At 45.8% G+C, this 14,217-nt stretch overlaps 1 protein-coding gene across 1 annotated transcript; it reads right to left on the bottom strand.

Moving 5' to 3' along the window:
- Positions 1-693: 693 nt before the first annotated feature.
- zic3 (zic family member 3 heterotaxy 1 (odd-paired homolog, Drosophila)) lies at positions 694-3,934 on the bottom strand. Its single transcript, XM_048544506.2, has 3 exons — positions 2,934-3,934; positions 1,881-2,044; positions 694-1,641 (listed from the first exon to the last, which is right to left on the bottom strand). The coding sequence occupies exons 1-3, from the start codon at positions 3,913-3,915 to the stop codon at positions 1,462-1,464; spliced, it is 1,326 nt and encodes a 441-aa protein (XP_048400463.1). The 5' UTR covers positions 3,916-3,934; the 3' UTR covers positions 694-1,461.
- Between the last annotated feature and the right edge of the window lie 10,283 nt (positions 3,935-14,217).

Here is a 14,217-nt window from a genome sequence, read left to right as displayed (position 1 = left end):
AACGAAAAATAGCCCTGTCTCCGCCTGACTTTAACACAAACCACATTTCCTGTTCCCGGATCCGAAACTGTCAAATGATTGGCCCAGTTAAACATTGGAAACTCCCAGGTAAATGTGATTTCCACACCAGTTTGGACTCAGTCTGGGAGTAAAAAGTACAGGCACAGATCCAGTGTGTGCAACGGTTAACAACTCTGAAAATCATTTTAAAAATACACTGCCATTGAATGCAGGCATGTAAATAGACGTGGCGTCAAAGCGCCCCATCTATTGCTTGGTAATTACTGATTTAGAAATCGGAATGCGGCGTGTTGAATATGCCCCCAGTTCGGGATTGGACTGACTGACATTCCCAGTGAATCCTGGATGAACAAAGATCTCATCACCTCCTCCTCAAACCCCCTCCCCCACTCCTCACTCACACCCGGGCCTGCATTAATCGGATTTTATAGCCCCAACAATTTCTTCAATATTCTTCCAAAGTAAGCTCCGTCTTCCGAAGGTTTTATATCGCAAACGATTTCATTTACCAATCGGTTAAAGCTCAAAATTCACAAATCCGTCAGCTTCCAACATCCAAAACAGTGACTAACCATGAATCCTGGGCCCAGTGGGGCATAATGGAACTCGGGTGAGCTCCAAAATAATGCAAGCTTGATCTTGTAAATCAAAGTTGTTTAATGTTAACTTGCTTATAACCCTTTTTTCTCAAAAAAAAACTGTACATAGGTTTCGTTAGAAAATGATTCTTCATAAATATTGTTTCAGCGCGGCACGTAAATACCGATAATTAAATTACAAAGTGATAAATATGACATTATGAATATGTACATTTACAGGAAAATAGTTAAAAAGGCAACGTTTATATTTAACCGTCAAAATCCCAGTGACAGGATCACCACACCCAGCACTAAAACGACAACAGATTTGACCCAATCGAACAGGAGATACATTCACAATTTTTTTGTGTTTAAGAAGTTGCAGACATGACAGAACTTTGGCACTTAGTATGACTGTGTGAATCTGACAATCAATCAATCTTTTAGGTGCCACGATCCAAACATATGGTCGGAGCGAGGTTCTCTCTCTCTCTCTCTCTCTCTCTGTTCCCCTCACTCCCAAAAAAATCAAAAGAAAAACTTTCGAAAACAAACCGAAACTGCAACGGCCCCAGAAACAAGCAATAATCACCTCTCCAATGAAGCCACAGTCCAATTCGGATCCTGGGGGAACTGGGCGGGCGGTCAGTCTCTATCAAGGCTGGAGCCAAACACCAAAACTCGCCCCTGTTTTTTTTGTAAAACCCTGCTGGCCATTATCTCTCGGAGCTTCCGTCAGTGCCGGCCGTCCCCTACAGAAATCACAAATCTTCTCTTCCTTATGAAAAAAAGAACTCCCGGTAAAGTTTCAACAGATCCAGGCTGCCGGCTCCGAGGTGGGAACACGCTTCCCGTTCACTTCTCAAACATACCACTCGTTAAAATTCGGCGGCAGCGGCGGGTTGGGGTTGGTGGTGTGTGCGGCCGGGCCCGGGTTTTTACTGGGCTCCTCGCTGTTTGTAGACAGCAGGCTTGGGGGAGTGGAAGATTCATAACCGGAACTCGGGGCTGGAGAGTTGTCTGAACCCTGGGGTTCGTGTACCTAGAATTACAGAACACAAGCTCAGGTCTGAATGTCATCCCGAGCAATTCGGCCCGACATCGCTCAATGCACAGCGCCAGCCCACCCCCTACCCCTAAACACACACACACACAGAAAGAGATATGTGATGATTGTGCCAACATTGTACAATTAAAAATAACTCGCAGCAAACAGTTTCAAAATAGTCAAATTACAAAACGCAGGTTGCGTGTGACAGGGAAATGCTGTAAAGCAGTTACCTTCATGTGTTTGCGGAGGGAGCTGGGGTGAGTGTAAGATTTGTCACACATCCTGCAGATGTACGGTTTGTCGGAGGTATGGACGTGCATGTGTTTCTTACGGTCGCTGCTGTTAGCGAACCTCCTGTCGCACCCTTCAAACTCGCACTTAAACGGTTTCTCGCCTGAATCAAACCAAAGGACATTGGTGAACATCCACAACTGCGTGCATTAATTCACTTGCTCCCTAATGTCCCCCGCCCCACCCCCCTCCACCTTCAGATCTTCCGTCGATTTAATTTAGCTTCAGGATTAAAAGATCACCGCTTCATTTCTCTGCAGTGAGACAAAACACTGAAGCAAATCCAGCCAATGCAAAATCACTGAAAACATATCTTTTATTTGTCTCGGGAGGAGGTGTACGTGTAAATTGTAATACATTTATTCTGAAATGGTGAAAACATCATTTTTATCATGGACGGACGCATTCTTATAAATTCTTAGGAATTTAGTGTTTGAGACGGTTTCCTGGAAGTCCCAGTGAAGTGAAACTTGACAACATTCTCAAATGATACAACGAACTCCCGTAACAATTCCCAACCTTTCTCATCGACACATAACGATTTACTTTCTCATCCCCTCGCTCGGCAAAACAGAACAAAGTGAATAAACAGGAAAGGTTTACACAGCTAGCTATTTTTTCTCTGTCTTTTAAACTAAGAATGAAAGGGGTAGCACAAACACGCCAATCTTTGTGATTTCTTTCAAATTTCGGGAGGGTGTGGGGCGGGGGTGTGGAACTTTCGAAGAGGAAACACGCATCTTTAGAAATTGTTATTTTTTTAAAAAAAGCAAAATCAAGCCCCTCGGGCGTGGAGAGGCGGCCTGATCAAACCGTGAGATTCTTTCTCGAGATAGCTTCAGCCAGGCCTAAGTGAAAGTGAGGTCTTGCTGGCTAAGGGGCTCTTTTTTTCTCTCTGAGTGTCTCCAGCCACAACTCGCCCAGAATCGAAATCAATCAACTCGCGGGATTTTCAAATGAATCGGAGGAGGGACGTTCGGGGTCTGTTTTACCTGTGTGGGTCCGTTTGTGAATCTTGAGGTTTTCCGAGCGGGCGAAGATTTTCCCACATCCTGGGAAGGGGCATGGGAAGGGTTTCTCGCCCGTGTGCACTCGGATGTGATTAATGAGCTTGTATTTGGCTTTAAACGATTTGCCTCCGCGCGGGCACTGCTCCCAATAACAAACGTGGTTGCTCTGCTCAGGTCCCCCAACGTGCTCGATGGTGATGTGAGTGACCAGTTCGTGCATGCTGCTGAAAGTCCGCTGGCAAACCTTCTTGCTGCGGTGGATCTGAACTTCCTCCATCCACTTGCAAGGCAGTTCCTGCTTAATGGGTTGCCTCATGTAGCGGAAGAAAGCGCCGGCTCCATGGTGATGGTGTGCGCTCATGTTCATGGGGCCGTACTTGTGCAGGTGGCCCGGAGGGTACGGCTCAGTCCGGGGGCTGCTCACCGCTCGGTAAGGGTCCCCTCTGCCGAAGAGATCGCCATGAAAGCCCAGGCGCATCTGGCCGTTCACCACATGCCCATTGGGAGAGGGGTGAGTGGCCGCTTGGTCGTGCAGTGCTGGAAACAGGAGGTGTCCCGGACTGTCATTTACCCCCGGGGGGGCGTGCAGAGCCCCTCCCGGAGACGGGAAGATGCCTTGCTGTGCACTTGTGGAAGGGGAATCGGCGATGCCAACACTCCGGCTGCGGAACAGGAACTCCCGGCTGGAGTTGAAAGATGTCCCGCTGTAGGATCCGACCGGAACGGCGTGCGGACCCAGAGCGGTCGCGTAGCCGCCTCCCTGCGGGCTGAAAGCGGACGCCTGGCCGGCCGACAGCTCCGGAGGCGCCGGGCTCAGTTTGAAAGCTCCGGGGTGAGGCGAATCGCAGAACGGACTGAGGCCCAGGCTCGGCTCTCGGTTGGAAAGCTCATGGTGCCGCGGGCCAGCGAAGCTACCGACGCCCAGGCTCGGAAACTGGGCTCCACCGTCCAACAACATCGCCATCTCGGGTCAACCTGGTCTGAGCCGGAGCCCCTGAGGAAGCAGCGAGGATCTGGTCGCGGGGGGGGGGGGGGAACAGGGAGGGAGGGGATAAGGGGGAGGGATGGGACGGGAGGGGAGGGAGTTAGGGAGATGCAAAGATGCCCAACAACTTTGCGGAACGCCTCGCTTTGGTCTCCTTTACATTTGAGGCGCCTCTTGCTGGGTTTGTACTGTTCACTGAACCACACTCACACTCACACACTCCCGCAGTGTCCGGGACGGACTGCGCTCTCTCACTGAACAGCCGCCTGCTCTCTCCCTCGCAATGATCGACTCCAATCACTCAACGAGCAGCCCACAACACTCAACTGGAGGCAAACACCCAACTGGCCAATCAGAGCCACGGGCTCATGCTATCACGTGCGGGCCCTGCTGGCCGTTGATTGGAAGAGCTGGGCTTGACTTGGCGTCACTTGCCTTTGAGGATATGAGGGGGCAGCGGGTTCTGCGCCACTGATTGGCTCAGTCTGAGGGCCCTTCACAGGTAACGGCACCTCCATCTTCTCGCCCCTTGATTAATTGCGCCTGCCTTAAGCCCTCATTTACATGTTACTCTGCCACTTAATTACCCAAAACTGCGGCTGAAATCCGCCGGATTTTTGGAATTAATTTGGCGCAACCAGTGTCATGGTGCGCCGGGCAAGCGCGTTGTACCTGCGCGGCAATTATGTCCAACCAATTACGGCTGTTTTGTTCAAAAAGAGGAAAATAGAAATGTGTACTAGACAGGATCCGGAACAATACGCAATTGTGGTGTCAATCAAACCTGCAGGCTCGATATTCGTTCCACTGAGGCAAAAAATCGGCTTTTCCTTCGCTAGCGTCCTCAGATATTTAGATGCCAACTGTATAAACTTTTGTTTTCTATTCGTATATTTCATTAGAATTCTTAGCATCTACACATTTGTTTATTTGACCACATAAATGATTATGTGGTCCCTTGTCCTTTGCGGGGTTGGGGGGTGGAGAGTGAATTTTGACCCTTCACTGATCAGTGATCTGAAGCGAGCCCAGGTGACTGCCTGAAACTAGCGTACTGTATGTTTCAGGGTATTCCAGGTGCTGCACTTAAAACTCAGCATTTCTTCAATCCTGTTGCCTTTCTATATTTTCCTGGATGTGGAATATCAGCGGCTCTCATTCGATTCCGCCCACAATAAAACGGGAAGAAAAATAAATCTGTCAGTGACAGGGTAAAAGTTGTCTTATACTGTGTTACTCTGAAGCAGCTTGTTTGAAACTCACAGCGCCCATTTTGTGCCCACTGGTCAAGTTTAACAGCATTTCTGGCTCATTTTGTACCGGCTCAGAGCCCATTGAAAAGCTGTGCTAGGCAGGAGAGGCTCAAAAAGATCCAGCACTCTCACATTCTGAGGTCTCCGCAGCGCTGTGAGACTGGCCATTGAGCAGTTTCTACAGGACAGCCGCCGCCTCTCTGCAGGATACACAGAATCTGATCAAGTTGAGAGATGCATAGAGACAGTGCTCCATGCAGCGCTTTATAACACGGCCTTTTGACGTCCCTTATCCCCAGTCCGTACTTTGGAAATAACTTCACCTCGCTTTTAGTTTTGCAAAGACAGAGTAGTCGCGCCGAGACTGAGCTCCGCCGTCCCGTGCCATTAAAAGGCGGTATTGAGCATAAACTTTTCAAGCGTCCGGGAGGTGAGTCCTAGCCGTTTACTCTGTTCAGTCTAATCCAGGCAATATTAACCAACAACTTTCCTATTTTTCCTATTTTAATTTAAAGACAAAAAAATGATAATTTAACATTCCCCTGAAGCGCCACTACTCACAGCGAAAACGGTGAACACCACTCCTTCTACCGTGAGCCCGTACATTACAAATGTTTCAGTTAGTGTATGAAAACGGAGTGCCTGCAAAGCTGTGTTTTTGCTGTTGCTGTGAATGTGAATCCAAGCCTAGTGTGTAGATGTTAGTGGCCGAGAACGTGTAGTAGGGCAGAGTTACCAACGATGCGGGTCAGTCAGCCAGACACAGAGGCTGCCTATAAAACGTTAAAATGCCCACTCAGCGATTTAACTCCATTCCTCCACACAAACGCTGAAGTGTCTGCTAAGATTGATTTTACGGACGTGTAGCGAATGGTTGACGCTTATCTTCAGGGGGAAGAAGGACAAGACCTCAGTTAGAAGTTTTCTTATGAGATGTTTGTCATTTTGAAGGGAGAATGGCGATGCGAGCTGCTGCCCGGTTCGCTAACCTCGCCGTTTCCAAGAGCTTGCGGTTTGGGCGCTGATTGAGGGTGTGAATGGCTGGGACTCGGGGGTTCAGTGTTTCTGGGAGAGATAATTAATGACAAGACGCACGTGCTCCGTTTTCTCTGCAACAAAAAGGCGTAATTCAATTAGGTCATCAAATGGCTATGCCGTTGTATCAGCTCTCTGAAGTCACCGTCTGAGGGCAAGGCAGGCTATGTGACCCCTGACTCACAGTCGACCACATGGGCAGGCCCGGGACACAGTCCTTCAAATAATTTGAGCCAACTGTTTATCAGTGCAACAGAGAGAGAGAGAGAGTGTGTGTGTGTGTGTGAGAGAAAGAGAGAGTGAGAGAGTAACACAGGTTTAAACCCAGCTTGATGGTTTAAAACGACAAACCCTAACCCCATGGATCCTGCTCAGGGCGGGCCTGGATGCGGAGTAATTCAGAGGGAACAGGTTTTCTCGTGCGAAAGTTCATTCAAATATGAATCCTAAATTCGAAATGGCCATAAAATTCCATTTGAAATGCCGTGCCGATACACTCTTCCACCGCTCATTTCCTCCAGTTTCCCGCATTGACATTTCGGGCCCAAAACAGAACGTCTGTGCTCCACCGAGACCATGAAGGTATCGATACTTCCATTGAATGGTGCTAAAACAGTACTTGAGAATTTTTCCCTTTGATCGGTACAATGAAATCTATTAGCATATATGAACAAGGAAATATAAAACATCACATCAAACGTATAACATTCATTTCCCTTCTCTCTAATAACGTACACCAATCGTGCTATTAGGTTAAAGTGTACACGGAGGCTGTTGGACTATCCTGAGTTTTAATCGCCTCTCCCGCTCAAAACACACACTCGTCTAACATTTACAATAAAGACTGGGGTCCTCAGAGATTTTACAGATTAAAAATACCATTTTGTGATAAACAAATCCAACCCTGAGCACTCCGCACTTTATAAAGATTTAATTGTGTGTAATAAAAATCCCAAACCAATGCATTTCAGTAAAACATTTTATTTAAACTGCCCCGGAGACAGCAACTGAATTCTCTCAAAGAATGGATTAATCAAGCTTATATTTTTTTGGGTGGGGGGTGTAGGTGGTGCGGAGAGGAGAGCACCATTGTCAATGCAAGATTGCATCAATCTAAATTAGCCGAACAATATTGCATTTTTAATTCCCTCTATTTGTCATGTATGGCCTTTGTAAGAAATGATTTGTGTGATGGTATGGTATTGTTAGCTGACACGTTTATATTTTTGCAATGAGTTATGCGCTCAGCGATTCAACTGGCGACATAATTCAATTAAGCATCTTTCGAAATGATTCTAAGTAATAAGGTTGTCTTAATGGTGTGTTTGTTTTGCAGAGCGACAGCCCCATGTGTAATTTCATGTAAAATTCTTGTCAATCGGATGTTAAATGTTGAGCCGTATTCGTTGCAATAGAAAAGGAAAAGGCCACAAGTAGAGCTCTAATATTATGATTTGATGTGGTTATACGACACGACATTAGCAATACTGCAATTATAGTCAGGTTTAACTACCGTTAATCACAAATGTAACGATTTAGTTTGAACCCATTTCAGTTAGATTCCCCAGGAGTACATAATCGCGCCGAAAGATGATCATCTCAACAATCCAGAGTTTATTGGGCACTCTCTAAAACCACGCGGCATTTCTTGTTTATATATATACTATATGTATAATTTTCGCATCTTGAATGTTTTCTGAGAATTTATTGAGATTTTCTCCTGTTTGCAGACGCAGCCGGAATACCCAGATTTCCCACTGACTGCCCAGCTCCGTGGAAACAACCGATCACACCAGATTCTCCCGTTTCAAGAAAATTGATGTACAGTGAGGCCTGGAATATTTCGAAAAAAGAAGTTGATCAGATTTCCTCCTCTGTGCTTGGTCCCGTTTCTCAAGACTTCGAGAGGCAAGGATTGTAATTTAAGTGAGTTGTGTGTTGAGAGATTTAAGTGGCGAATTAATTCTCCATGTATATATTACGTTAAAGGAATCTTAATTTTATAACGTTTTTTCTATAACAGAAAAGCTTTTCTTCAGCCGCTAAAATCGGAGGATTCCAAAAGCGACGCCGACTCTTGTCGTCTGCTATTGTTAATGACTACAGTGAGATTTATTCAGTTGTTAGAGAGTCTAGGTTGGCTGCAAATAGCTAAACTTGGAAACAGATCTTAACACAGGATGGTTCACAAGGAGCAGCCTGCATGCTGATATTTTGAAATCTAATTGAAACCAAGAAACGGGAAGTTTTCAGTGAGCCCGATCGTTCTTTCGAAAAGACGTTATTTTTCCTCCTGGTTTATGAATCACCAGAAAGCTCCATGTCATTTGTGAAATGGCTAAACCGTTTCAGAGTCACCGTTCCCCAGTCCCGCTCTCCCTCCACGCCCCAACACGCGTTTCCGTCACTGTAACATATTTGACTTTTTAGTGTCATCTCGTTCGGTATCGAGGGCTAGTCTGTAATTTTGCAGACAGACTAAACCATTTTATTTACTTTTGAAAAGGCACACCGGCAGCGTATCTAAATACCAGGAGCAACGTGTGAATTCGGACTTTGATTTTGAGTAAGAATAAATCAGCGAAAGGGAGGAAGGGGGGGTCTGTTTTCACAGATGCTGAGAGAACTGAAATGAACTGATTATTTTAATTGGCCATCATTTTAAAAGCCGTCCCTGATATTCAGTAGGAGCCTAGGAATGGTTTATACCGACGTTAGAATTTCACTTTCAGAGTGAGCCCCTGACTCTGAATGACCGAGAGTTCAGAGTGTGTAAACAAAACTTGTCCAAGAGATGGGTTCACAGCTAAACAATAGTCTGTCCGATTCAGAGCCCAATCAATCGATAACCGATGCACCCAACCTACATTGTATGATTTATGCAAGTCACGTTATGGAAAATGCTAACAAAAATCATGGCCTTTATTGGTGTTCAGGAGAACTCCAAGCGCGTACGCTTTCAAAAACTCTCAAAGCGTCGTAAATCTCACCCTCTGCCGTTTCAATCAAATGTGTTGATTCCCACCATAAAACGGCATCGTCCCTAATTCCATTGCGGCGTCTGATAGAACGCAGTAAAACAAAAGACTTTTTTTATTATTTAGTGCGAGCTCTGTGTACGATTACCTTTTGCAGTTGTGGAGAGATGTAAATATCTCAATCAGTAATGATTCTGACCTGTGACCCGGGGGCTGCTTTTATTGTATTTTGCTCTTTTATTGACACTGCTGCTTGGCTGCGCCCTCAGAAACGATGACAGTAAGGAAACACTTGAACGTATTTGTCTGAATCGTCAGTGGTCAAGACCAGTTGTTCAGTAGAACCATAATGAGTTTTCTCTCCCCTGCGGCCTCCCAGCCCCGAACTTGTTGCCTGAGGACTGCTGTTCCGGATAAACCCGAAATCATCAAATCTCATCATTTCACAGCATTTCTTGTCAAACTGAAATATCTGTTGATTTAGGCAAATATTTCTTGCATGTAATATCTATCTATCTATCCTTTCAACTGCCCATCGATCTAGTTTTTTTTAAAGAAAAGGCATGATACTTAGGAGAACAGACAAGGTCCAGGTTGAGGTGAATCTGTTTCTGTTGGGACTGGGGAATGTGGTTGTAAACATTGGACCGGACTTCGCTGGGGTGTAATTTGAAAACGGAGGGCGGTGAAAATATGGAGCTCCCTCCCGTAAATGGGAATTGTTGCAAGCTCGGTCTTTTATTTTGATGCGACTGAGATTTTGTTTTTGTTAATGGAGACGGTGTTGAAGGGCACGGGTTTCAGGTCATCTATGACCAGGCGAGATAGGCTGGAAAGGGTCAATGTTATTTCTGTCTTTCGGGCCTATCCCCTGGGTTTATCCAGTGCCACCAATCTGTGTGATATACAGCAGGCAGTTTACAGTTACATTGTAGATACGTCTGGAAGGCCTTGTTATTACTGTGCCTATTTCGCTGACGTTAATGTCTTGATTGTGCTTTCTTGGTGAGAGCTTTACCCTAGCGCCTAGGTGTCTGCGCGAGTCTGACTGAGCTGTGGCCCGTGTTTCAAATCGACGCCAGGCTCCAAACGGACATGGCTCATACAGACAGCCGCTCTGAACATTACGCTTTCATAATCTATGTCTCATAAATAGAATTTCACTAGGCTGTCGAGGCCACTAGTTGCTCGTAATTAACCGGAGGTTTCTTCTCAGAATGTTTGTTGCAACAAAAATAGAAATACGTCGATTGACAACATCACGGGAAAGCGGCGACAGCTAATTCCGTGGGAACCCTTACAATCAGGACCTAACTATCTTTCTACAAATGTTCGAATACATTTTTGCACAGTCATGGGTGTGAAAAATAAAGTGCCCGTTTTAAAGACGAGCTATAGGGATTTTATTTTGCCGTTTGCTTATAAAAGATATTTTAAAACAAACGCGGCAAGCTGGCGCTCGCTGGACTCAAATGTCACCGAATGTTCACGGTGCACAAAGGGGAGTGAGATCAGGGAGTTTTATCCGGAGGTAGACTATTCCTGGTCACCCAGGAAGATAAAAATCCAAACGAAATAGATGCCGAGATCAGAGCTCTCACCGCCAAATGTCCCAGCCACGGCGCCCCGAAATCTGAGCAAATAAATCGCTGCTGGTTTGGATCCGAGCGATTTGTTCAAATCTCGGGAAAAAATCACTTCCGTATCGAGCTGACGGGTGTGATGGAAACGAAAAAAAATGCTTTTAATACAGAATTCACACTTGTCACTGTTACTGCATTGTTACTCCGGGTTGGACGCTCAGATAGTATTTTGAGAATTGCAGCGTTGTGTTTTTATAACGCCAAAGCTGACCGATAAAAGCAGGCCTTTCTCCGTTGGGGGGATTCTCTCTCAACCTTCCCTCTCAGGTCCTAACCGACATCCCGAGTACAACATACCCCCTACCTTCATACGCACCCCCCCAAAAAAATCAACCAAAGGCTCCGATATCTGCGCACAACAGATAAATACATTGCGACCCTGAATGTCACAATTAACTGAACGCACTCTGCCAGCTGCTGAAGGGTGCCCTTCACATCCAGCTCATGCGCCGGTCACTTTACATCTTCCAGGTAACACCGGGAAAGGCCGATCGCATCGTAAACAGACGGACGGCGCGTCCCTAAAGCGCAAAACAGGACGCAACTTTGCGACAATGTAAAAACAGCGCAGGGAACTTCGTGCAAGAGTTTAGGAACATTCGAACCGTGATTCCGGATGAAATGAAATAAAACCTATTCCTGGGGGAACGAGAAGGTTTTGGGCATATTGACACCACCGCGAGTTGAAAATGTGAACCGGACCAGGCGATTAATTTCTTTGGCACGGTATGGACCAGTCTCATCATTAACTGGCTCACCAATCACCCAGGGTATAATATTTGACCGGAAAAATTCCCAGGCAGGATCTTTAGTTACTCGATAGAATTTCCAGTAAGGGACTTTCAACGAGGCAGCCTCAGATTTTTTTTAAAAAAGCATTTTGTTATCTGCACTGTTAGAAATGCTGTTTCTGAACACTTCTCGGCCGCTCTCCGGCCTCCGGCTCTCTGTTTGGCCGGAGTTATGTGTCTCTCGGTCACTGTGCGCTTGACAGTTTGTACATCTTGGTGTTAGTCAGTTTCTTTTACGCGGGATGTGGCTGCCGCGGCTGAGTCAATATTTCTTGTCCGTCCCGAATTACGCTTGAACTGAATGGGTTTGCTGAGCTACTTCAAAAGGCACTCAAGAATCAACCACATTACTGTTGGCCTGGAAGACACAGAGGCCAAATTCTCTCCCCTAAATGTCATTTCTGAACCAGACGGGTTTTTACAACAATTTAGTAAATGAATTTAAACTCCTGTTTAGGGATTTGGGCCCCTGTTCCCAGTGTCCCAGTCTCTAGCTAGCCCCATGCCATTAACACCAACACCGCCTTTTCTAGATCAGTTGCTAACTTCAAACCCAGAGGAGATACACTTCTGTTAATTAAGGGTATTAAGGGGTATGGGCCAAAGGCAGGGATGTGAAGCTAGACCACAGATCAACCATGACCTCACTGAATGATGGAGGAGACACTGAATAACATCCTCCTGATCCTGGATTCGCAAATTGTGGGTCTAAGTCAGTCATTTTTGTGTTGCCTATGAGTCAGGTGTGTGTTTGAGGTGGATCAATCTTAATGTGTGTTTGAGAGTTATTAATGTGATGGAATGTTTGTGGTAGGGATGTGTGTTCTAGCAAATATGTATCATTCCTGATTAAAAGAAAAACTTTTGTCAAACATTCATTGGGACAATTGCAACATTCCGTAATGTCTAACCAAACAGCAAGACAGAATCAGGGTAAATGGGTCCTTTATTTGGTTGGCTCGACGTAACTAATGGGGTGCCACAGGGTTCAGTCCTTGGGCATCCACAATTTACTGTCTATATTAATGATTGAATGAAAGAATAGAAAGTATTACATCATATTTGCAAATGTGAAAGTAAGTTGCAATGAAGAAATACGAAATTAGAAGCAGATATGGAAACATTTATGAATAGGCCAACATTTTGTAGAGATGTTTAACATGGGTAAGTGTGAAAGGCAACATTATTTAAACGGAGTGAAACTTCAAAATGCTTCGGACAGAGGGATATGGGTGTCCTTGTGCATGACTCACAGAAAGCCAGTACACAGATTCAGCAGTTAACAAGGAAGGAAAATGGCATGTTGACATCTATTTCAATGGAATAGAGTATAAAATTAGGGAAGTGTTGCTGTAACTGTACAAGGCATTAGTGAGACTACCTCTGGTAGTCTCTGGTTCACCTCTGCCTGGGTGGCACAGTGGCTCAGTAGTTAGCACTGCTACTCCATAGTGCCAAAGATCCAAGTTCACTTCCACCCTTGGGCAATTGTCTGTGTGGAATTTGCAAATTCACACAATGTGCGCTTCCTCTGGGTCCTCCAGTTTCCTCCCATAGTCCAAAAATATGCAGATTGGGTGGATTAGCCATGTTCAACTGCCCATAGTGTTCAGGGATGTGCAGGGTGTGCGGATTAATCATGGGAAGTACAGAGTTTGCAGGTGGGGGTGGGTTAGGGTAGGGTGTTGTTTGGAGGGTTGATGTGAATTTGATGGGCTGAATGGCCTGCTTTCACATTGTAGGGATTCTGCTGGGTACAATTTTGGTCCCTTTACGTGAGGAGGGATGTAATTGTATTGGAGGCAGTTCACTGGACTGATTCCAGAGCTGAAGGGTTTGATTTATGAGGAGCGATTGAGTAGGTTGAGCCCATACTCTGTGGTGTTTAGAAGATGCTAAAGGGGATTGATAAAGCACATGTAGAAAGGATGTTTCCTCACATGGGGCAGTCTGGAATGAGAGGAGATAGGTTTAGGCTAATTGGCGGCAGATTTAAAACAGACATGAGGTGAAATTACTTCTCTCAAAGGATCATGAATCTGTGGATTTCATTCCTTCAAAGTTCAGTGGATGCTGGGACTTTAAGTAAATTTAAGGCGGAGATAGATTTTTAATTAGTCATGGGTTGAAGAGTCATGGAGAGCAGGCAGAAAAGTGGAGTTGAGATCAAAATGAGATCAGTCATGATCATATTGAGTGGTGGAGTAGGTTCAGGGGGCTGAGTGGCCTATTCTTTCTCCTATTTTTATGTTTCTATAAATACCAATGTACGGTGGCTCAGTGGTTAGCACTGCTGCCTCACAGCGCCAGGGACCAGGGTTCGATTCCTGTCTCAGGCGACCGTCTGTGTGGAGTTTGCACATTCTCCCCGTGTCTGCGTGGGTTTCCTCTGGGAGCTCTGGTTTCCTTCCACAGTCCAAAGATGCGCAGGTTAGGTGGATCGGCCATGCTAAATTGCCCATAGTGTTCAGCGGTGTGTGGGTTCTAGGGGGATGGGTCTGGGTGGGATGCTTCAAGGGGCAGTGTGGACTTGTTGGGACGAAGGGCCTATTTTCACACTGTAGGGAATCTAATCAAAACA

The sequence above is a fragment of the Stegostoma tigrinum genome, chromosome 15 (genome assembly GCF_030684315.1).
Source record: "Stegostoma tigrinum isolate sSteTig4 chromosome 15, sSteTig4.hap1, whole genome shotgun sequence".
NCBI classification, from domain to species: Eukaryota; Metazoa; Chordata; class Chondrichthyes; order Orectolobiformes; family Stegostomatidae; genus Stegostoma; species Stegostoma tigrinum.
The sequence above is the reverse complement of the archived record's forward strand: the minus strand, read 5'-3'. Positions and strand labels throughout refer to the sequence as shown.